A 23,247-nucleotide genomic window follows, 5' to 3' on the forward strand; every position below is an offset into this window, starting at 1 on the left:
ACCGCGGATTAATAAATGAATTAATTTTATTATATAATAATATATTAGCTATGAAAATAAATATATAAAAACTAAAGTTTAATAGTTTCTAAATGTTTTTTAAAACATAAAATAATAGTTTGGATATATATATATATACTTTATGTTTAAAAAGTATTTAAGAAATACTTAACTTTAGTTTTTATATTTTTATTTTCATTTGACATGCAAAATATAAAAAAAAATAGTTTAGACTATTTTAATTTTTCTGTAACAAAATAAGAGTTATGACATCTAAAAAATCAAGATATAAAACTCACAAATATTTAAATATCTAATTTGAATAATAAATTAACTTCAAATTCAAAATAAACTAAAAGTAAAAGATCATTGTAATAAATTGTCAATAACAGAAATAAACTAACACTAAATCACATCAACTAATTTTGTTTTTTTTTAATCATCGTCCACTTCATTTTTTTAGGTAGCATAGTGAAAAATCTTCATCAAAATCTAAAAATTACAAATATAAAACTGAAAAGAGAAAACCTAACTTTTTTTTTTGTCAGCATATAACTTTTCAATTGAAAACTTAGAAAATAAAACATAATCTAAAAACTAAAAAAAGAGTAAAAGTTATTTATTGGTTCAACCGGTATCGGGTTCTGGTGTTTAATGGGTTTTTGCGGGTTTTTACGCTTTTTTGCGGGTTTTTAAATATTGGGTTTTTCATAAAACCCAAACCGAATTTTTTCTGGGTCACCGGGTTTATCGGTTCAACCGCGGGTCCGGGTCGGGTTTCAAAACACTGCCCCAAACATATACTCAAAAAGCTCTTCAAATATCAACCTCTTACCCATGACTAACAGATAGAAGAATAGCATACAAGCCATAGACAGCCTACCCATGAACAAAAAATAGAATAATTCATAGATAAACAAACTTTCAAGTATAGTTATTGCTTACAATTATTATTTTTATATAGTTTCTCTTAAATTTTATCTTTCTAACACTGCACGTATTCAAATGATTTGTAACATAGTGAAAGAAAAAAATCTTCTTTATTCGAGTAAGCATACTCATGAACAATTCGTCAATAATATGTTTTAAAGTATTCAATTTTCGCTTTTCTAAGTTTTTTTCTTCCTAACATTTTGTCTACATGTATTCAAATGCTTCCTAACATATGTGAGAAAACAATTATTTTTTTTTTCAAGTACGCCTACTTATGAACAATTAGACAATACTGTTTTAAAGGATTAATTATTATGTTAGTTTCTATAGTTAGGTAGCACAAATATTCATACGGACAATTTGGTTAAATGTATATTTATAAGTGTAAATTTATTATATATAGGTTCTATATCAAATATTGCTACTCCCTCCGTTTCACTTTATTTGTCGCTTTAGGTTTATGCACACAAATTAAGAAAATAATTAATTTTGCATATTTTCAAAATAAAAACATCATTACCTATACACTTAACCATGTTTCAACCAATAGAAAAATAAAAAATAAAATATTATTATTAAATTTTGCATTGAAAACATAAAATGACACTTAAAATGAAACAAAATTTTAACTCTAAAATGACAAATAATACGAAACGGAGGGAGTATATTATTTCATAGAAGTTATTATACATTATGTTTTTTTAATTAAAAACTGATGGGGTTTTGACTATATACATATGATTCATGTTTTTATAAGATTCATGTTCTTTACGATTCATAAATGATACATGATAGTTTTTTGGGACTGGGAAATACAAAACTATTCGTAATTATGTTCTTCTATAATACTTCCTTACGTGACATTTATTTTGATTAATATTTTTGGATTTTTTTGGGATACATGACATTTATTTTGGGAATTTATTTTGGGAATCATCAATATAAACGGTTTTATATTGTAAAATCAAAATGTCGAAATTTATGGAATATCTTGCGTGATTGTAAAATACATCCAAAACGGAATTCCATATTAATTTTTTTTTTCAATCCCTTAACTTTTGCAAGAAGACTTTTAGATTTCTAAATTATCTTAAATGGTGACAGACATTAAATTTGGAAATTTATATTATTCTATTTTGATTAGGTTTAAAGTCAAATATCATTTTATAGATTTCCTTTATTTTCTCCTCTTGCATATAATACTTTCTATAATTCTCTGAAAACCTATGATTATAATGTTATACGAAATTAATAGGATTGTTTGATATTTATATTTACAAGTGATAGGGTTTTGACTATATATACGATTCATATTGTTATAATATCTTCTTTACGATTCATGAATGATAGATGACATTTTTAGAGACTGGAATACATAAATGATTTATAATTATGTTCTTCTATAATTATTTGGTTTGTGACATTTATTTTGGTTGATACTTAGAGACAATTATATATGTGAATAAAATTTATTTTCGGAGTGGACAATATAAACTGTTTTATATTGTAAAATCAAAATGTCATATATAAAAAATTTATAAGCAATTTCACAAAATACATTTAAATGGTGACAGACATTAAATTTACAAATTTTTTAATTCTTTCCGATTTATTTTAAGAAAAATATCATTTTTAATGTAGAATTATTTAATGTTCGCCCTATGCATATAATACTTTCTATTTTTGAAAGTATTTTAAATGACTAGCATTTAATATGACTATCACAATTATCTCGTGCCCCCTCGAGAATTTTTAGTAAAAATATTTTTTTTAAATAAAAGATACATTAAAAGATGCCAATATGTGTTTTGAGTCATAATCTATATTAAGGTTCAACAATGGCCTCTTTTAAAAATTCGAGTCTTAATCAGCCCACTAAATTTGTAAATTCATATTATTTACTTCTTTTTCTTTTCAACCTAATATTATTTACTTCAATTTATTTTTATTCTTTTACAATTTTATGTACTCCAGAATCAGTATAATTTTAATAAAATATAACGTTACAATTTCGTTAATATGACAATTGCTATTTTTCTACCATAATAAGATTATCGTTATCCGGATACTCGAGTTAACTAAAAACTTCAGTAAACTTCCAATCCCAAATTGTTTTTCTTTGCATCAATATGTATATCAAACATGTACTTCTACTAATTTATACCATGTATAATATGTCACTTTTTCTATCTTTTCAATATCTATAGAGTCAAAATTTATAATTTTTTGTAGTTCATTCATTCCGCGCATGGCGCGGGTCATCACCTAGTAAGTATGTTATAATTCACAAAGAGAGAAACAGCCTTATAGAAAAATAGAAAATCAGGAAACTATTTTTTAAGAACTGTTTTTTGGAACTCTTTTTATCTAATATTAATATTTTTGCTTCATGCCAAAGTAACACTTGGAACTCTTTTTATCTAATATTAATAGCTTAAAAACAAAGTGAATACTAAATTATTATTTTTTTGAACTCTTTTTATCTAAAACTATTTTTTTATAAAAATAGAAAATCAAAAATCAGAGAGAAACAGCCTTATAGAAAAATAGAAAATCAGAAAACTCTAGTGATCTTTTTGCTTCATGCCAAAGTAACACAGCTATGACCGTATGACGACGTACTAGTGCTCTTCTCGTTCGAAGGGAACCGAACATACAAGAATACTATCCAAACTCCTCTAAACATTTTATTCTTCAAACATGTCAGATCACAAAAACAAAATCATGTCGTTGATCATAAACTGAGCATCATTATCCTTATCGATTCCAGCTTCTATCAGGAAATAATAAAGTTTCTCTTTGTTCAGAGAATATTCATCTTCGACAAATTCGTTCGATGAGAAGGAGAATGAACCCTTCTTGGTACTACCACGGTCATGTCGGAGTATCTCGGTCTCGACGATGAGGGTCAAGTCGTCTGCGTATCGTTGTTGCTCCAGACGGTGATTAATTTTGTATTCAAGAAAGAGGGGATCCAAAGTTCATCTTTGGTATTGCTGATTTGCTGAAGTTGTTTCTCTTAGAATAATGTTGTGAGTTTAGGCTTCTGTTATTTTATAGTGTGAAGATCGTTTCGCTTATTTTGTTTTTCCATTTGGTATGTTGCATTTTTCCATTTCGCATGTTTTATTTTTCCATTTTTTTAAATTTTGTTTTTTTTTTAAATATGTTAATATGCCATTTTCAACGTCATCAACATGATGAAACTAGGATAACGATACCAAAAGAGCGCTCTTCCATAGACTTGAAATTACGTACAGCACATTCTTGCCTTATACCTAATTAAAACATTGTGAGAAGATTACAGAACATATAGGGAGCTAATCGAACACGAAGACATTTGGTTAGAAACAATCAAACCAAAGTGACACATTTGTGCAACAACTCCATGTTCCCTCAATGCTTAATACACAAGCGATCATACAAACAATAAAAGAGAAGATCATTTGCTTGCAACGCAAATTCTAGAGACGATGCTAGAGGAAGTCAACTCCACAAATCGTATCCCAACCTTCATCAACCCAGTTTAAATTTTGATAGTAATTTTTTGAATTTATTTATATGGGTTACATTATATATATTTTGAGTTTTGTTTTAATAATTTATCATGAAAACTCATTGGAAATCCTTTTAGATAATTCTGCATAATATATTAAATTATTTAGTTCTGAATAACACTATATTTAAATTGAATAACACTATGTTTTGGGTCGTTAAAACACTATATTTAAAATCTATAATGCATAAAAATAAAATTCAATAACACTGAATTTCAAAATAAAATTTATATATTATTTTTTTTCAAAAAGAAAATAAAATAAATTAAAATTTATACTTTCAATACATAACAATATATTATATTTTGATTTACTCTTTAAAATTCATCATTCAATAAAACTCCCAAAAAAATTTCTAAATCATTGGTTGGTCAAATTGGATTTAATTTTACCTGTTTATGAATACGTAAATTAGAATATTGTTGTGAATTGCACTTACACTGCAAAAAATGTGTTGAATTAAATCACTTAAATTGTATCAGAAAACTAAGTGATTCTATTTTAAATTACTTATATACAAATGATACATATATATATGATTTAGCATCAATTATGATAAGTGATGTTATTATTTGTTTACTTAGCATCATTTCCATAAAGTGATATACTTTTTTATTAGTTTGCATCATTTAAACATAATTGATACTATTATATATATTTATATCAGTTACACAACCGACGCATTAGTTTTTTTAGTTAACATCACTTACAAAATTGATACAAAATGTTACATCAATAAAAAAATTGATACTAATAAAAAGTATGTAATTATATTTTATTCTAACATCAACTTAATAAACTGACCTTTTTTCTCATAATTTGCATCATTTAAAACATTTGTTCTGATATAAAATGTATTAACTTAGTCTAGTTGTTTTTTTAAAGCCAAATATTACGATGTTGTTAAGATTTTGTTGTTCTAGTTCCATTTTTGTCGCACTAATTTAATTGAATTTTGTTATGAGCAGTTTTTATCCAAAAGCATATTCTTTTCTAAAGATCTAAATCCCCACTTCGTCGATCTCCTTTTTTTTTCTATTCAAACTCCCACTTCGTCTCTTCTACTAGACTTCTTTTAGGAGTTTACTTGTTATTAAAAACCGATAAATCAACAAACCATCCAACTTTCTTTCTTATGTGAGTATCGTCCCATTAGCACACCATTGGTGGCATGAACCATTTTTATTTCTTATATGATGACGACGATTCTGTTTCCAACGAATTCGATAGTAATCTTTTAAAAGGTATTATTTTTCTTATTCTTATTCTTTTTCTTTGTATTCATTCTCTTCTGGCCTTTTATGTTTCCAGAGAAATGGACTTCAACAGAAGCATAAGGCCTTTGGAGGAGGAAATGACTTCTGGTCAGGTGTTGATGTATTCTCCAGGAAAAATGGCTAATCAAGAACGTCCATAAATATATGAGTCAAAGAGAAGATGGAATTATACAAGATGAAAAGAAAGAAGAATCTCGAGTGAAGAGTTTTCATGGCTTGTTTTACAATTTTTTTCTTTCAGTTCATTTTTCTCTCGAGACTTCTCTGTATATATTTTAATGTTTTTCTGTCCTTTATATTTGTATTTTCAATAAAAAATTATGAGTACAAAATTATTTTCTAAAAATCATACTTTATTGATTTTAGTAAATTACAAAAAAAAAATTGGCGTTAGTAATTTAAAAGTGACAATAATATTTCAAATTAAATTTCATAATTATTAAATTACTTTTAAATTGAAATCATTTTATTTATTAATAAATAAATAATTGAAATCATTTATTTTAACTGATACTAACATTAACATCATTTTAAATTAATTGATGTATATATTAATATCATTTTTTTGCAATTGATACATATTAACATCATTTACAATAACTAATGCAAATAATATAATTTTTTATATCAATTGTTAATAAAATGATGTAAATTATTTGCATCATCACTTTCAGAGTCATTTAATTAAATGATGCAAAATTTTTTGACATCATTTATAAGTAATGCAAATATACTAAATAAATGATGTTAAACAAGTGTTTTTTTTGTAGTGTTACCACTACCACTAACCACATCCTATTCCTTATTGCAAGCTTCTTGAAAGATATTTTTTAATTGCAAGCTTCATTTTGAAATATTTTGTTCTCAACCATATTTTATTGTAATTTATAAGAGTAAGATAATTCTAAAGATGAAACAATTCTATTCCTTGTTTTGTTTTCAAGTAAGAATGTATTTTATTCATTAATTTTTTGTAGGGTAAAAGAAATGTAGTTCATATAAAATTCAACTATATTTTAAAATTAATCTGTTTTAAATTAGAAAAAAAAATACATTAGATGCTCTAAATGCATTTCGTGTCTATCGAAATTCATGGGTAAGAGTGGCGCGTGCAAATTACATGGACACGTGTATCTTACAACGACAATTCATACAAGCCCAATATATAGGTAACTGGGCCATAAGCATAATGGGAAAACTATGTCGGCCCATCATTTTATTTACCCTTTTTTGTTGCTCCATCTCCATTATATTTATTTTCTTTTGACTAAAATCTCCATTATATTTTTGTCAAATTAAAAAGAAACTCTGCTAAAATAAGCCAGAAAGGACACATTGATTGTCATGACAAGTTAAACATGATGATCTCGTACAAAATCTGTTGAATAAGATTCCAAACAATATAAGCCGGTCATGATCTCTATTTATCTATCAACCACTAAAGCTTGTACTGTCGCACCATGATAATTGTCAGTACGAACGAATATTCTTTCACCCGTCCCTAAACATTACCCGATCATTTGAACCATTTGTTAAAAGGAATAACAAAGTCGTACTCTGATTTTTCTTTTCATCTAAAATGACAGTGATGTAATGTAACGTTCCAAAAAATGTGTTGTTTCAAAACAAACAATGATCGTTCCTTTTGAATATGTATCACAAATACACAAACAACCGAATATAATAAGTGTACTACTACATTCTCTAACCTTCTTATATAATAAGATATCATTCACCAGCATAAGCTTCCCTTGGTACTTATTGGCTATTGCAAACTGAAAGATGTTCGATGTGTGTTTCACCGGAGAGTCCATAGTCAAAGCTTCCGGCAACAACCCTGAGAGACCTCATAGCCTTTCTCTATCAAATCTCGACCTTCTTTCCGGCCGTTTTCCAGTGACCTACTTTTACTTCTACCCCAAGCAACCTCACTTGGTTTCAACCTTTGAATCCCTCAAAGCCTCCCTCGCTGAAACTCTAAACTACTTCTACCCTTTTGCTGGTCAGATAGTTCCAAACGAAACCTCTCATGAAGAGCCTATCATCCTCTGCAACAACAATGGAGCCTTGCTAGTCCAAGCACGAGCCAACACCGACCTCAAAAGCCTGGACTTCTACAACCTCGACGCGTTTCTGCAGGCAAAGCTTGTTCGAGTTAACCCTGACTTCCCTTTGCAGATTCAAGCGACAGAGTTCGAATGTGGAGGCTTCTCTCTAACATTCACATTCGACCACGCGCTAGGAGACGCTAGCTCTTTCGCCAAGTTCCTCACTACATGGTCAGAGATATCGAGGAAACAGCCGGTTTCTTGTGAACCAGACCACCGGAGAAACCTCCTCTTGCCGCGCTCTCCTCTGCGTTACCACCCTCTCTTAGACAAAACATTCATAAAATGCAGCGTGGAGGAGATCAAGAACATACCAACCCCCAAAACGCTCATCAAGCGTCTCTATCACATCAATGCTTCGAGTATAAACGCGTTGCAAGATCTAGCTAATGTAAACGGAGAGAGCAGGACGAAGATCGAAGCTTTCTCTGCTTATGTCTGGAAGAAAATGGTGGATTCTATAGAGAGCGGTCACAAAACGTGCAAGATGGGTTGGCTGGTTGACGGTAGAGGAAGACTAGAGACCGTTGCCTCTAGCTACATAGGAAACGTCTTGTCTATAGCTGTCGGTGAAGCCCCCATTGAAAATCTGAAGCAAAACAAAGTGTCGGAGATAGCAAAGATAGTGCATGAGTCGATTACTGAAGTGACAAACAATACTCATTTCACAGATTTGATAGATTGGATTGAGAGTCACCGACCTGGACTGATGTTAGCTCGGGTGGTTTTGGGACAAGAAGGGCCAGCTTTGGTCTTGTCTTCAGGAAGGCGGTTCCCTGTGGCTGAGTTGGATTTTGGGTTTGGTGCACCTGTTCTTGGGACCGTGTGTTCAACGGTTGAGAAAATAGGAGTTGGTTACCTCAACCAGCGACCTAGCGCCTGCAATGACGGCTCGTGGTCGGTCTCTGCTATCGTGTGGCCTGAACTCGCTGCAGCTTTAGAGTCTGACTCTCTTTTTCAGCCGATGTCTGCTAAGCATCTTCAACTCCTGGCCTGACAAAATAAGCCTAAAGGAAGTAGTAGCTTTTCAACGTTTTCTTTATTATGTCGTAAGCTTATGGTTACAATAAGGCAAAACCAGTTTTTATTTTTTACACATTATCTACACACTATATGTTACAACTGCAACGTACACACAAACAAAATCAGTCTATGGTCAACGTGTTTTAAGGTTTCTTCAGATATTTCTTGGCTTCTTCAGAGAAGCTTCTGGCGATTTTTTTGTTGGAGAATGTTAGAGGAAGCTCTTCATCAGTATCATCAGCCTCACTTCTGTCTATCCAGCTATGATGTCTACTCGAGTCCTTTGGAGTATTGTCTACATCGGTGGGAGAGTTTGGCTCGTCTGGTAACTCGCGGTACAAGTGTTTAATTATGAAAAGAGCAGTATCGTTATCTCTCCAATAGTTTCTACACAATATGTAACACCCCTTTTGAGTTCTTGGCTCTACACGTAAATGTAATGTTTTATTAATGATAAGTTATAACTTACGTATGAGCTCCTATGGCTTGTAGATACGGATGCTCAAAAGTTTTATCCTGCATCGCCCAAAGAGACTAGCATGCTTTAGCCAAATCCAATACAAGAGAATATAAAAGGCTGTTAATTAGGTGAAGATGCAATAATGGTTTAACCTGTAGCATGTGATCTATTCGACCATCTCGAGTTCCGGTCAACCTTTCCATCATTAAGGAACCATAGGACCTTCCATCCTTTTCGTCATCGGTTTCTTCCGACTCTGTTCAAGTAGACATTAGAAAGTAGACAGATTCATCGACTGTGCAGATGCGGCCACTAAAAAACTTGCAAAGGAAATCGAACTTTTACCTTCTAGTCTATCCGAGCTTTTGGACTGGCAAATAGTGAGAACTCTAGTCTGCATTGAATTAAATATGAGTCTTGTGTACGTTGAATCACAACAGATAACAACTTAAAATCATAATTCAAGACGAAGAAAACTAGTTAGAAGTCTGAGAACACACACCCGTACAGAATCAAAATGATTCATTACTCTATGTGAACGCGCTGCAAAATCCTCTTTGAAATCCTACAAATATTACATAAGCAAACGAATTAGCAAGAGGAAAATAATAAACAAAAACTGAACCACAATATTTTAATTACCTGTAATCCAATATGCAACCGCTTGCCACCTCTGTGATAAGGAACTATGACGGGTCGTTTGGGAAGGTACTCTTTGCACACAAGTGGCTCCACCCTGCGTGCACAAAACACAGTTTTGTGTTTCACACTTGCAAAAGAACGTAACATAGAGAGAGAGAGAGAGACATCATAAAATAACTAGAGAGACAGAGATATCATAAACTAACCTATATGCAACAGGATCATAGGGGTGAAAAATGTTGAACATTCGACGACAAGCTGGCATCTCTTCAATTACATTCTCCTCTTCCCAGTAATCCTTTCCCTTACCTAAACATGTTGAAACAGCTTTTACACCACGAAAAGGAAGGCGTAGACAAGCAATTCAATATCAAAGCAAAGGCATTACCTATCCCAATACGTATATTTCGAAGGGCTAGAAACACTCCGAGAGGAGACCCAACTGCAAAGAAAGTGTCAACCTGAACAGAATAGGCAGATGAAAGTTAGGATGGCATTTGCTTTCGGTGTGGTTTCGACTGAAATATTATAGACACGTAAATGATACGATCCCACACCTTGAATTCGAGCTTTTGGTACTTGATATAAGGAGTAAAGCTTGTAGGTCCATTGGCGTCGTTAGTTAGTGCCTTCTCATTGATCTGCTGCTCAGGCATCACAGATGCCTTGGCTTTTTCTGTTAATAACACCATTTCATACATGAGGTGAGTTTTCAAACACAACTCCAAAGTGTGGACAACATAGAAATCGAGAGTCAGAATTAATACCATCCGCCAATATTCTGGCATTTTCTGATTGCAGTTGCGCTACCTTTGACCTCAATGATTTAATCTGGGATAACAAATTTCAACGTTAGTGAAAAAAAAATAACTCTTTTGTTTTGGTTAATCAGTAAAGAAACTGGCAACACTTCCACAAAGAACACAAACCTAAGGAAGTATGAGATGCAACTGAAACTACATAATATCATCAAACAACTGAAGCCTAGAACTTGGAAGTGCCAACATTTACCTCTTCCTGTAATAACTTGATTGCAGCCTCGTTATTAGAATCGCCACATTTTATCTCCCAAGATTGTTCTGGAGAAGAGGAAGACGAACCAGGTGATCTACAATCAGCTCCATCCTGTGAGGAAATAGCACCACTAGAATCATGACGGTCATCTTCCTCGCTGCCTCTTCTCTCCAAGCCCACGTTATCCACAGCAGAATCAGAGACCGATGAAGAAGCCTCTTGGACGACATGGTGATGCTCCAATACCGTTGATTCTTTATCCATCATGTCATTATCTTGACCTGTGGTTTCCTCCTTGTTATTCAAAAGGTTAGATTTCTCTGGCTCAAGATTCGATGATTGATGCGAGCTACAAGGTTTGTCAGCTCTTTCTGGAATTGGAGGAGATTCTTCATCTGGAAAAAATCTCTTGTATACTGCATCCATCGGAAACGGGGATGACAAATTGCGCTGATGACATAGGATGTCATAAGAGAGAACGCTCCCCAGAGAATGTCCATAAATGGATATCTGTATGATGTTCATGAACAGAACATGACTTCTTAATTTAATGCGAGTTTACAATAGTCACAGGTTGATGAATGAAAAGACTAAACCAGATGGGCACCTTTCCATCATAGTCCGGATTCCGCTTTATAAATTTGAGATACAGTCTATTCAGCTGGTTTGAAACCTGGAAGATGTAAAGGAGCACACATTACAACAATGCAGAAGATGAAAGTAACAACAACGTCTATTTTAATATTAAATCAACTTGGCACTACTGAAACAAAAAAAGTATCAAAGTTGAGAGATTGCACTACCGAATCAATTATAGCCTGACAATAAATGGGGCTCATGTAGTATAACACATCATGAACAGTTGCGCTCAGCATCTCTCGCAAACGCCGTACACCTTCTAGTGTACATTTATCAACAGCAGCTTCACCACTTAGCTTTAGACCTTTTCTCCACTACAAAAACAATTGAGAGAGAACGAATTTGTGAAGTTAAATCATACTATACAAATATAAACCAGAAAAGTGTGTTTACATATATATATACCTGGCATGGGATGAAAAGGACTCTTTGAGTTCCACGCTGGTGAGAGGTCAGATGACGTTCACCTAAAGCTGCTGTGATTTGACGGAAGTTTCCAACGTCGTCAACAAGATTAGACTTCTCAACTTTTTGACCGATACCATGAACCATAAACACAAGATGTCGAACAGGGACCTGGACACAATAACACAGAATAGAGTTGTTTCAGGGAGCTGGAAAATATTGAGACATTCTGAAGATAATTTTACAATAGAATTCAGATGCTCTATACTAAGACATACTTGAGAACAATAGTCATCCATTTCTTCCTCTTTCTGTTGGCGTAGTTCTTCCTGAACAAAAGCACAAGAAATATGATTCAGTTGCACAGTAAACGCTCAGCCAACTTTCAAAATTTCTGATGAGATCTTAGAAAACAGATGTGAGACTTAGTTCCAAAACATTTTTTAAGAACCTGTGTAGGTTTAGGAGAGTAGGAGCCAGCATAACCACGTCTCAGCTTAATTCCATTTCCAGTATAGCCAACAATGCCAGAGAATCCAGAGGGATCAACATTAAGCCAAGCTTCCCAAGTATCATCCTCCCCGGTAAATAGAGCATGAAGTCCCTGCATTAACAACTTAATCTAAGCAATCATTCAGCTGAAAAGATAAGTACATTTTTTTTACTCATGGATTCAAACACATACCAAACTGGAACCCTGCAAATCAACTCGAGCTGCAAAAAGACCAGAGGGTTGGAACCTTCTTCTGCGCCAGACCTGCGTGAACGGAATCCAAATAAATTGGTGCTATTATCTTGTCATCAACAACTTCCAGGAATTCCAACAAAAAGAAAAATCACCAATTGTTTCTATTAGCCAACATTTCTGACCTTGTTACGATATGCAACCTCCAACTGTTCAGCAACAGTTTCAGGAATTGGAAGCCAGTCTAGTCCACCTTTACGAGCAAACCAGTGGCCTCTAAGCACACGCCTATTATCCCCATTCCAGTACACGGGAAAACAATGCCTCCTCACCAAGTCCACCTGCAGCATTCCGGTTCCTTGGTCAGAAAAAAATGGATTGAAACATAAGGACTCTAATGGTTCCGTTCAACTATGAAAAATCTACATGAAAATTACCAAAACCTAGTTAAGTCTCTCCAAAGAGAACAGTAGTACCTCGTATAGCCCACCCTTAACGGGTACACCAACTCTCTCCTCTTCAACATCATATAGACTGGATGATACAGAAGCTTCTTGAAGGGTTTCCATTGACTGCTTATTGGATTTCTTTTTAGAATTAACTTGTGGTATAGGGCCTATGCTGCATTCTGCATACTCTTTCCACCAGAATGACAGCAACTCATCCTCTCTCTATTTCCCAGGAGGAGAAAAGAGCAATCGTTTCATTCAAATTTTGAACCAAAGAGCCACCAGAATTCAACAACTTAGAAGAAGAAGAAGAACCTGGAGGAAAGAAGCCTCAATGGCAAGAGAATCCCTCATCCCAAAACGGAAGTACTCACTCTTTCCTACTACGTCAGTGCGAGGTACTGAAGCAGCTAACTCTGCACAAAACAAAATAGAGAAAAAAGCATCAATCTCTTATTCTCAGTGATCAACTATGCCCACCATTACATAGACATTGGAAGCTATAAGAAGCCAACAAAGACTGACCGTTCTCAGCTAAAGGAACCTTACAGAAGTACCAGCGAACATCACTGCCATCTGAAGGGCTTCTGGTCTGAGTGAGATACTTTTGTCTGCCATGGCATTGCTCAATCACATCTTCTAATCCGGCGATGTTGGAAGGCGTGTTCTTCAACAAATCCGGAGAGGTTGTATTAACCGCCGGACTACTTCTTTCTGCATCTTCCATCTGATCAAAACCACAGAAACCTTAAATCAGTAAGTTTGGTGTATCAACAAGGCAAGTCTGATCTCGAATCAAATTCGAGTTCCGGTAACCAAAACCCCCTACATATAGAATCTAGAATCTGATCATACCCAGAACAAAAAAAAAGCTTCAAGGAATCACGAGAAGAGGTGGCGAAAGATTTCGACAGAAGAGGAAGAAGAAAGAAAACAAAACAAAGGTCGTGGTGACAGCTGGGAAACCGATTTGAAGGTTTGGTTTTGCTGAAAGAATATTCGTGAGAGACCCAAACTTTTGTTTAAGCGGTTGCGTGTACTGTCATCTCTCAACTACTGCCACGTAGATGCCACGTCAGCGCTCCGCAGCCGAACCAAATTTTGGATATTGTTATTTTTCAAGTTAGAATAATCTACCGAAATTGAAAATTAGCAAAAAGACGAGACGACCAAAATTGCGCAGTTAAGATGTTCTAACCAGGGCCGGACTTCAACAATGCTACAGTGAAACATTTGTAAAAAGTTTCTAAAATTTTTGAAAAAAATTATATAGACATAAATCTCCAAAAACTAATTTTTAAGTTTCTAAACGGGTAAAAAAAAATTTTTACATAAAATATTGTTATAGATCTCCAAAATCTCAGAACCGGCTCTAGTTTTAGCCATGGATTCCGATTCAGCCCATAAATATGAAGCTTACTGTTGAACAACTGTGGCCTATCGAATTCTTTTTATTTGTAATCATGTTACTCTTGCGAATTGAACTTGTAACTAACGACCGGACAAAACCAACAACAAACCATACATCAAAGCCATATCCCGTTGTCGAACATTTCTTAAGAATCATAATTCATAAATACTAAAGTCCTCACTGGATTACTGCCACTGAAAACCTATCCAGATCAATGTTCGACCCATAATTAAGCAACCAATATATCGTAGACTTGTTCTGAACATGAAAAAAGAGGATTCTAACCAAGGAAGGTGAAGCACAGGTCGCTTTCTCACTAATCTATAAAGGCCGCAGCAATTACTCATTGTTGGTTAAATAATAGTATGTACCAACTTCATGTAGAAGTCGAGTCTAATTTCTTTAAATGGTTTTGTTTTACAGAAACCATGGATTACGTCAACTGATGCTTAAACATTAATGAAAGACAAGCCACACACCAAATCTTAACCACTTCAATTCACGGAATGTTTTTTGTTTTGTTTTGTAAATGAGACGATAAAAAGTTGGTTGATCTACCCACGTGCCGTGATATATGAGGATTAGTCTACGATGCAAGTTTCCTTAGTTATCAGTTCTTGTTTTGAGTTACGTTCAATCTGATCATATTACGTTTTCACACTTCATGACTTCAAAGTAAATACATGCAAAAACATTTACAATTTAATACACCACATTGTTAAAATAAAACTGATAATATAAGAAATTAAATACTCAAGCCCCACTCAAACACACAATTATAAAGAAAACTCCACTTTAAAATAAGCTGTTTCCTATTTTAACCATAGTAGATGTCACAGAGTCACAATCACCAAGAACTAATATTTTAAAATAATACAATGTATGGTTTAAATTTTTTTAAAAATTTGTCTCTAATTCAACATTTTTCTAAGTTAGATTTTTCCCTTTTTTTTTCTTTTTTTTTTCTTTTTCTGTAGATTTTTTTATTTTTTTTCTAATTACCGCAAAAAAAAATAAACAATCTACTCTATTAAAACAACAGTGTGACCCATTGATATATGTTCAGTCCAACAATTATTTCATCTACCTTTACTTTTTTATATGATAACTGCATTGCCCTTTTAATTAACCACCACAAGATATCGTGTAAGTTGTTTTAATTTTCAAAAGTAACCACTACATGTTCACGGCTACTCCTAAAAATCAGGATATATTATAACTGCATCAGTAGATCTTAATTAATTAAAAGTTAAACATCATTTATATTAATATGCAAATATGTAGGAACCTCTATTTATATGTAATTCCGTTTTTACAGGTTCTTTTCTACTAATCAGGACCATTTAAAATCTAATTTAAATAACTTTACCACCATTTAAATTGCCTACAAATATATTTTCTGGACTTAACCACCATATTTACGATAGCTAACAAGATATAACCTTAGTTATGTCGATTGTTTCCTAATAATATGGAGCATATCTTTTTTTTTTTGAATTAATAATCCAACAAACAAGAACATTCCAGGAATCCAACAAATTATTCTAAACTCAATTTCGAAATTTGGTTATCTAACTCCTTATTCCCTCAGATATTGCAACAATTTTAAAAACTAAAAAACTAGATTTTTTCTTAACTAATCCCTTTTCCATCGCCATCCTCTCTTTATAAATATCTTTCATGAAGTCTACGGTTACCACACTTCTTAAAAGAAGAATTCACAAACTTAATCAAATTCAGAAAGTACCTTTAAGCATGGAACAAACGGCTTTGGCTGACATCAAACCATTCAAGTCAGAATGGCGTATTCAAGTTAAGGTGCTCCATACCTGGAAGCATTACACCAAACTTTCAGGAGAAACATTGGAAATCATTTTGTCTGATGCACATAAGTCTCATAACTTAGCTTCCCTTTCGTCTATTATTTTCTCTTCATTCTTAACTAAAAGATATATCCAATTCTACTATCTAAATCGCTGCAATTGGTTATTTTGAAGGGAACAAAAATTCTTGCGTCCTGTAAAAAGACATACTTTGATAAGTTTGCAAAGAAAGTACCTGTTGGAACGTGGAGAAACATTGAAAATTTCTCCATCAATGGCCCCGGTGTTTCCTACAGGCCTACCAATCATCAATACAAGATCAATTTCATCTATGGAACTGATATCACTCTGTCAACTCTGCAAAACGACAGCATGTTTCTCAGTTTGGTTGATTTCCAGACTATTCAACAGGGAGTAGAAGATGAAAACATCTTAATTGGTAATTATTGATATTTTAAGTTCACAAAAATGATAAATACATTTTCTGAATTAATTTTGATCTATTTCAAATGTTATTGGAGAAGTGATTAGGATCAATCAGAAAAGATAGATTGGCTAATTCAGATCATACAAACATAAGCTATGTCTTCTTCTACTATTGATGTAAAGGATCACTTGAATCAATTTTTTTTTTTAAAAAAATCCCTATCCCGAATATACTACATTTCTTACAGAAGAACATAGATTTTTCACATGACCAAAAGATTACCTGAGATCTTGAAAAGAGTAAATCCGATTTAAACTTCTCTGGTTTCAATAGAACATAGTCACTCAGATTCAGTTTCCACCGTCTTCTATGGCTTTGTAAGAACCGAATGAGCTTCACTTTATTGTTCCATCGTTTACCAGTGGTGCTGTGAGTCCAGCAATACCACAATAACAGGCTTCTCAGTACCACTTTCTTTTTTATTTTCATCCAAAAACCAAAATGTTTAGTTACGAAAAAGAATGAAAGCTGAAAGAGATTCACAGCTGGTTCAATTACCTTTATCAAAGCAGCAGCATCTTCTTCTGCAGTGCCTCCAATTTCTCCAATGAGAACGATATCTGAAACAACCAGCTGCCTTTTCTTAGTTTCCATCATTCAAGGACAAATAATTAAGTTACTAACTACACTTAGAAAATAGATGAATTAAAGGAATCAAAGCTTCTAAGACAGTAATATTTTGCAGTCAAGTGATTAGTTAAACATGCATGCTGTCATTATACAAATCGATAAGTGAACAAAAAAAAAATACAAATCGATCTTTATGGTTAATCTACTTAGGGAAAAGTAATCTTTACGGTTCATATGTTTAACCCGGTGAACAACATAAACTATGTCTTTTTCTACTATGGATGTAAAGGATCAGATCAACTGTGAGATTTTTTTTTTAAACAAAAATCTCTATCCCAAATTAAACTTTTACAGGAGAACATAGATTAATCACACCAAAAGATTACCTGAGATCTTGACAGGAGCAAAGCCGATTTAAACTTCTCTGGTTTCAATTGAACATAGTCACTCAGATTCAGCTTCCACAGTCTTCTACGGCTTTCGAAGAACCGAATGAGCTTTACTTTTTTATTCATCATCCACCGACAAAATATAAACGTGATTAAGACAGTAGAGTAGAAGCTCACAAGGTTTTGTCGGGATAAAAGCATTTGGGCCATGAACATTTAATTTATAAAACCCATTAAAATTGGGCCAGGGACTTCGATTTACATAACTCATTTTTAATTGCTATACAAATTAATATATGTAGTATTATGTGTAATAATTATGTAATTATAATTATATACGACACAACCTTATGTGAGCTTTGTTAAAATATGTCAAATAGTTTTAAAATAATTTCCATTTTGCGTCATACTTTGTTATATTTTAAAAAATAACTGTTTAAAAATAAAGACCATATTAATAAAATAATAAATTCAATACAATTATCAAAATACTTTACTAATTATTTTTTATAAAACATTACACAAATATGATCACACGTAAAAACACGATTACAAAAAAAAATACATATATGATATAAGGAAATACACAAAGGCGTATGAAACTTGATTTATTTAATATACTTACAAAAATTATCTATTTTATTAAATTCATATCATACAAAATATGATTATACAAACACACAAACAAATAAATTATATTAAGCAAAAAATTCAAAAACAAAAAATATACCCGTCCTCTCGAGGACGGGTCAATATCTAGTTCTCCTTATTATTGAAGTGGGTGTCACACTCAGCAAAAATTAATATATAAAACAGATATAATTTGTTTTATCGTCAGAAAAACCCGAAAAGCCCTTTTCTTCAAAAAGCAGTAGATCAACAACAACTTTAGGCTTGTCCCTTCCACCATCACGGGTCAACATCACCTCATCGTTCCACCATCACATTCACATCCATCTTCTTCGTATATGAGACCTCGTATCCGAGATGCTGCCTCTGACAAACTCCGCCCTACCCGATCCTCCTTCCACGACGACGGTGAACCAAAGTTTCACCGCAAACACCCTCCGCCTCTCCGCACCATGTTCGGCCGATGCCGGAAATGGACTGTCCTCGTGGCGGCGATCTGGATCCAGGCTTCGACTGGAACCAACTTCGATTTCTCGGCCTACTCATCCCATCTCAAATCAGTACTCGGAATCTCTCAGGTGAGGTTGAATTACCTCGCCGTGGCTTCTGATTTGGGTAAAGCCTTCGGTTGGTCGTCCGGGATCGCCCTAGCTTATTTCCCTCTCTCCGTTGTTCTTTTCGCGGCGGCGGCTATGGGTTTCGTTGGCTATGGTGTTCAGTGGCTAGTCATCACCAACGTCATCGCTCTTCCTTATTCTCTGGTACGTTCTTCTTGATCCATATCAAGAATCAAGAATCAAGAAATCGTTTTTTTTTCTTTTTTTACTTAAAGAAGATCACTTTCTCATATGTATAGGTGTTTCTGTGCTGCTTGTTGGCTGGTTTGAGCATATGTTGGTTCAACACAGCTTGCTTCATCCTCTGTATCCGTCACTTCCCGACCAATCGTGCACTCGCTTTGTCTCTAACTGTAAGCTTCAACGGAATCAGTGCAGCCTTATACTCGCTCGCTTTCAATGCACTTAACCCTTCATCCTCAAATCTATACCTTCTCCTCAACTCTCTGGTTCCTCTTGGTGTCTCGTTAGCTGCACTCTACCCTGTTCTTCTTAAACCATCTCTAGACCCTGCACCTGACAGTGAATCACGGCGGCATGACTCACATGTGTTTGCCATTATGAATGTCGTAGCCGTCATTACCAGTTTCCACCTTCTCCTATCTAGTTCCAGTACCAATGTGACTTCATCAGCTCGTTTGCATTTAGTGGGAGCGATCTTCCTTATGGTTTTCCCCTTATGTGCTCCTCTTCTCGTCTATGCTCGGGATTACTATTTTCCTGACGTTAGCCAACGTTTCCAACATGACAGCTCTGGCTATGTTATGCTTAACATAGACGAGCTCAAGCTGCAGAAAGCATCTGTTACGGGTACTGCCAAGGAAGGGAACATAGTGAGGCTCGGTGATGAACACTCGTTTCAATTGCTCATAAGTAGATTTGAGTTTTGGTTATACTACATTGCCTATTTCTGCGGTGGCACGATTGGCCTTGTTTATAGCAACAACTTGGGTCAGATTGCTCAGTCTTTAGGACAAAGCTCTACAACACTCGTCACAATCTACTCTTCATTCTCCTTCTTTGGTCGGTTGCTCTCTGCCGCACCAGACTTTATCCACAAGTAAGTTTCACTTTTTGAGATTAAGGAACTTCTGATGTGAGATTAGGATCAAATGTCATTGATAGATTTTGCATCTTGCAGGAGGTTTCGTTTGACAAGAACCGGATGGTTTACAATCGCACTCTTGCCAACCCCTATCGCTTTCTTTCTACTAGCGATATCATCCTTACAGCACTTAGCATTGCAGACCGCAACTGCTTTGATCGGTCTGAGCTCAGGTTTCATATTCGCAGCTGCAGTCTCCATAACATCTGAACTTTTTGGACCCAATAGCGTAGGTGTTAACCACAACATTCTCATAACAAACATACCAATCGGCTCACTCCTATACGGTTTCATAGCTGCATCCATCTACGAAGCCAACGCAAACCCTGAGATAAGAAGCGTGGTATCTGACTCGGTCGTTTGCATCGGAAGAGATTGCTACCACAAAACGTTTGTGCTTTGGGGTTGCTTGTCCCTTCTTGGTCTTGCTTCAAGTTTTCTGCTGTACTTGAGGACGAAACTGGTTTATCACCGGCTTGAACAAGATCGGGTTTCCGTAACGACATCGCCGTACAAGGATCTTGATTCAATGTAAATCAAATTGTAACACAAACCACAGTCTCTTTTTTTTCTTTTTTTTTAAGTCACACAAAGATTAGTACACAAGTTCTTGATATCACATCTCTTTATGGGAATCTTCTTGCACAACTTTAAAACTTTTATAAAAAAAAACTTAAATTAAAATGTCTTTAAAAAAAAAAAAAATAAAGGAACTAAACACGCATTTGAAGGGTCCCACACTGAAAGCACAAAAGAAAAAGAGTCATCAAAATTGAGGCTCACCGTAACTGACAAAATCATGAATTAGCCGTTGTGGAGACTTTTTCTTTCTCTCTCTGTTTTTATTGCTCAAGCAGGGAAAGTGAAACCCTAAGAAGTTTTAATTTTGCATAGTTGATGGCGGATTTTGGGTATCTATCGGATACAGACGATTCAGCAGTGGAAGAGCTGATATCGCAAGCGAAGGAGCTTTCGGCTTTGGAGCAAATAGCAGCCATCAATTGTTCTGGCTTCACCGACTCTTCTACTCTTCCCGATGATCTCGAATCTCGTTTCCGTCGCCTCAAGTCTCTTCCTCCCGCTCGACCCGACCCGGTTTCGTCTAAGATTAGTAAGAAGAAGGATCTCCCGCACTCCAAGAGCGTCGTGGGTTACCCAAAGGATCCAGATTTCTCTGGAAACCCAGTTAAAAAATCTGGCTTTGATGAGGATTCGAGTGTTTCCAAGCGAGATCTGGGAGTGAATTCGGGTTTTGAGAGAAGCTCGCGAGCTGGGCTTGACTCTGATGGAAGTGGAGATTTCTCTGACTCTGGAAACATCGGTTCGAGTAAGATCTTCTCCCCAGCTAAACAAACCCAGAAGCTTCCTAAAGAGAAACGCAGAGTCGGTTCATCGTCATCATCGGATTCAGAACCAGAAAAGAAATCAAAGTCGAAATCGAGCTCATGGGTAAAGAAGTTATCTCCATCAAAGATCATTGGATACATTTGGTCTTCTCCCAACAAATCATCATCCGCCAAGAAGAAGAACATCAAAAGCATCAGATCATTTACTGCATCTGGTCGCGAGAGAGATGTTGATTTCGACGACTTTCTGTCCGATTTAAATGCGTATTCTGTCGAGGATCAAAGGAAGATGCTGAAGAAAGCACTCAAAGAACAGCAGAAGATGCGCAAAGAAGCTGCTCACATCATCAAAATGACCAGAAAGGCATCTGCAAGATTTGATTTTGATGATTAATATTCTTCCCCCTTGTTGTTTTGAGTCTTGAGAAAAAGCTAGCAGACACATTTCCAAAAATAATTTATATTTACCAAGTATAAATAAGTTCTTCTTTAATTAATACTACTATAATGTATTAATTATTCCTTTTCCAACAATTCGTCTATCTTAGTTAAATTCGAGTTGTATTATTTCCAATCCGAGTTAAATCCAATGTGGTTAATCATATGTTAGACAAAACATATTCTATTTTTAAACATTTAAAGTATAATTTACTAAAAAAAAAGATTCAAAATTACTTATAGTAAAACAAATCCAATGGCCCAAAACTATTGTTAATTCGTAAACTTAACTACTTGCTAGATTACATGTTAACATATAACGCCAAATGTGATTTTGGAATCATAAAAGTTAATTTTCAATTTTAGCCGTCTCAATTAATTCTTTTATTTCTTTGGTGAAGGATTTCATTTCATAAGAACTCAAACTAGAGTAATAGCATAACAGAGTTTGATTACACTTTTTGGAAATGTAACAGCTAAATAGATATTGATGTGCTCAGATTAATCTAAAAGATAGCAGAGTGGAGAAAGTGACAAGATTTGTAAAATCTAAAGAACAACCTGCAATTTCATTCAAGTCCAACCTTAAACGAATGACAAATATCAAGACGAATGGATCTTTGTCATGAGGTGCACCAAGTAATAGAACAATAGATTCCAAAAAAATCCGAAGACCGAATCGGCTAAGCCAAAAGTCATCGAACTGAAACTAAGGGGAGAAGCAGACGCTATAAGGCAGGAGGGTCACCAGCGAGAAGGGACCATGTTTGGTGCAACCGGTGGATCAGGAGAGGCTGGAGGGCTGAGAGGAGAAACCACGACGAGTAGTCCGGAAAAATAAGAAATAGCGAAGAAATGACAAGATTGGAACCAAACCTTGAGCAAACATCACCGGAGTTAAGGGAAAAAGAAAGAGGACGAATACAGGAGAAGATTTCTCGTTGGTGGACGAGATATCGTACCAACGGTGGAAAAAGAATTTTCAAGAAACTAGTAAACACTTGCATAAAGAAAGCAAAAACAGAAACTAAAAAAGTTCTAGAAATCTTAATATTAACTTAACAAAAAGATCCCTGAACTTTTCATTAGAAAGAGAAACAAAAATAATAATTACACCATTCTTTTTTTTTTTTAATTTGCAGAATCCAGGACACTAGATCCAAAGTAATCTTCAAAGAGATGTGCAGTTTAACGGGATATCCTTTCTCCGAATTTTCAAATAGGCCAAAATTCATTCTT

General features: G+C 34.4%; 4 protein-coding genes across 11 annotated transcripts; 3 read left to right on the plus strand and 1 right to left on the minus strand.

Moving 5' to 3' along the window:
* Positions 1 to 667: 667 nt before the first annotated feature.
* On the plus strand, positions 668 to 8,969 carry LOC103840240 (anthranilate N-benzoyltransferase protein 1). Its single transcript, XM_033279775.1, has one exon. The coding sequence runs from the start codon at positions 7,550 to 7,552 to the stop codon at positions 8,870 to 8,872; it is 1,323 nt and encodes a 440-aa protein (XP_033135666.1). The 5' UTR covers positions 668 to 7,549; the 3' UTR covers positions 8,873 to 8,969.
* Positions 8,898 to 18,049, minus strand: LOC103840238 (phospholipase SGR2). Of its 8 annotated transcripts, none has more exons than XM_018654934.2 (26): positions 17,870 to 18,015; positions 17,412 to 17,473; positions 17,136 to 17,327; positions 16,662 to 16,783; positions 16,351 to 16,432; positions 13,718 to 13,919; positions 13,508 to 13,608; positions 13,220 to 13,414; positions 12,929 to 13,084; positions 12,744 to 12,815; positions 12,510 to 12,680; positions 12,337 to 12,387; positions 12,059 to 12,229; positions 11,818 to 11,967; positions 11,622 to 11,687; positions 11,012 to 11,524; positions 10,768 to 10,831; positions 10,558 to 10,676; positions 10,389 to 10,461; positions 10,207 to 10,309; positions 10,001 to 10,094; positions 9,861 to 9,923; positions 9,704 to 9,752; positions 9,511 to 9,614; positions 9,368 to 9,414; positions 8,898 to 9,285 (listed from the first exon to the last, which is right to left on the minus strand). In XM_018654934.2, exons 6-26 carry the CDS (start codon positions 13,917 to 13,919, stop codon positions 9,042 to 9,044), a joined length of 2,808 nt encoding a protein of 935 aa, XP_018510450.1. In that variant the 5' UTR covers positions 16,351 to 16,432; positions 16,662 to 16,783; positions 17,136 to 17,327; positions 17,412 to 17,473; positions 17,870 to 18,015; the 3' UTR covers positions 8,898 to 9,041. The 8 variants fall into 8 exon arrangements, with proteins under 8 accessions (XP_018510450.1, XP_018510453.1, XP_033135658.1 ...); XM_018654937.2 differs by having other exon boundaries at positions 8,963 to 9,285; positions 17,136 to 17,323; positions 17,870 to 18,049; XM_033279767.1 differs by having other exon boundaries at positions 8,963 to 9,285; positions 16,662 to 16,724; positions 17,136 to 17,280; positions 17,870 to 18,023.
* A 247-nt stretch (positions 18,050 to 18,296) lies between these two features.
* LOC103840241 (protein NUCLEAR FUSION DEFECTIVE 4) lies at positions 18,297 to 20,872 on the plus strand. Its single transcript, XM_009116737.3, has 3 exons — positions 18,297 to 19,263; positions 19,359 to 20,179; positions 20,261 to 20,872. The coding sequence occupies exons 1-3, from the start codon at positions 18,841 to 18,843 to the stop codon at positions 20,757 to 20,759; spliced, it is 1,743 nt and encodes a 580-aa protein (XP_009114985.1). The 5' UTR covers positions 18,297 to 18,840; the 3' UTR covers positions 20,760 to 20,872.
* A 188-nt stretch (positions 20,873 to 21,060) lies between these two features.
* Positions 21,061 to 22,911, plus strand: LOC103840242. The gene has a single exon (XM_009116738.3). It carries the CDS (start codon positions 21,122 to 21,124, stop codon positions 21,962 to 21,964), a length of 843 nt encoding a protein of 280 aa, XP_009114986.1. The 5' UTR covers positions 21,061 to 21,121; the 3' UTR covers positions 21,965 to 22,911.
* Positions 22,912 to 23,247: the final 336 nt, after the last annotated feature.

Source organism: Brassica rapa, chromosome A09, assembly GCF_000309985.2.
Source record: "Brassica rapa cultivar Chiifu-401-42 chromosome A09, CAAS_Brap_v3.01, whole genome shotgun sequence".
In the NCBI taxonomy this organism is placed as follows: Eukaryota; Viridiplantae; Streptophyta; class Magnoliopsida; order Brassicales; family Brassicaceae; genus Brassica; species Brassica rapa.

Coding starts and splice junctions, on each gene's coding strand:
- LOC103840240 (XM_033279775.1), top strand. CDS start 7,550: ATGTTCGATGTGTGTTTCACCGGAGAGTCCATAGTCAAAGCTTCCGGC.
- LOC103840238 (XM_018654934.2), bottom strand. CDS start 13,919: ATGGAAGATGCAGAAAGAAGTAGTCCGGCGGTTAATACAACCTCTCCG. Junction 11,968..12,058: donor TCCTTTTCATCCCATGCCAG/GTATATATATAT, acceptor TTGTTTTTGTAG/TGGAGAAAAGGTCTAAAGCT. Junction 10,832..11,011: donor TCAAGTTATTACAGGAAGAG/GTAAATGTTGGC, acceptor TTGTTATCCCAG/ATTAAATCATTGAGGTCAAA.
- LOC103840241 (XM_009116737.3), top strand. CDS start 18,841: ATGAGACCTCGTATCCGAGATGCTGCCTCTGACAAACTCCGCCCTACC. Junction 19,264..19,358: donor TCGCTCTTCCTTATTCTCTG/GTACGTTCTTCT, acceptor TCATATGTATAG/GTGTTTCTGTGCTGCTTGTT. Junction 20,180..20,260: donor GCACCAGACTTTATCCACAA/GTAAGTTTCACT, acceptor TGCATCTTGCAG/GAGGTTTCGTTTGACAAGAA.
- LOC103840242 (XM_009116738.3), top strand. CDS start 21,122: ATGGCGGATTTTGGGTATCTATCGGATACAGACGATTCAGCAGTGGAA.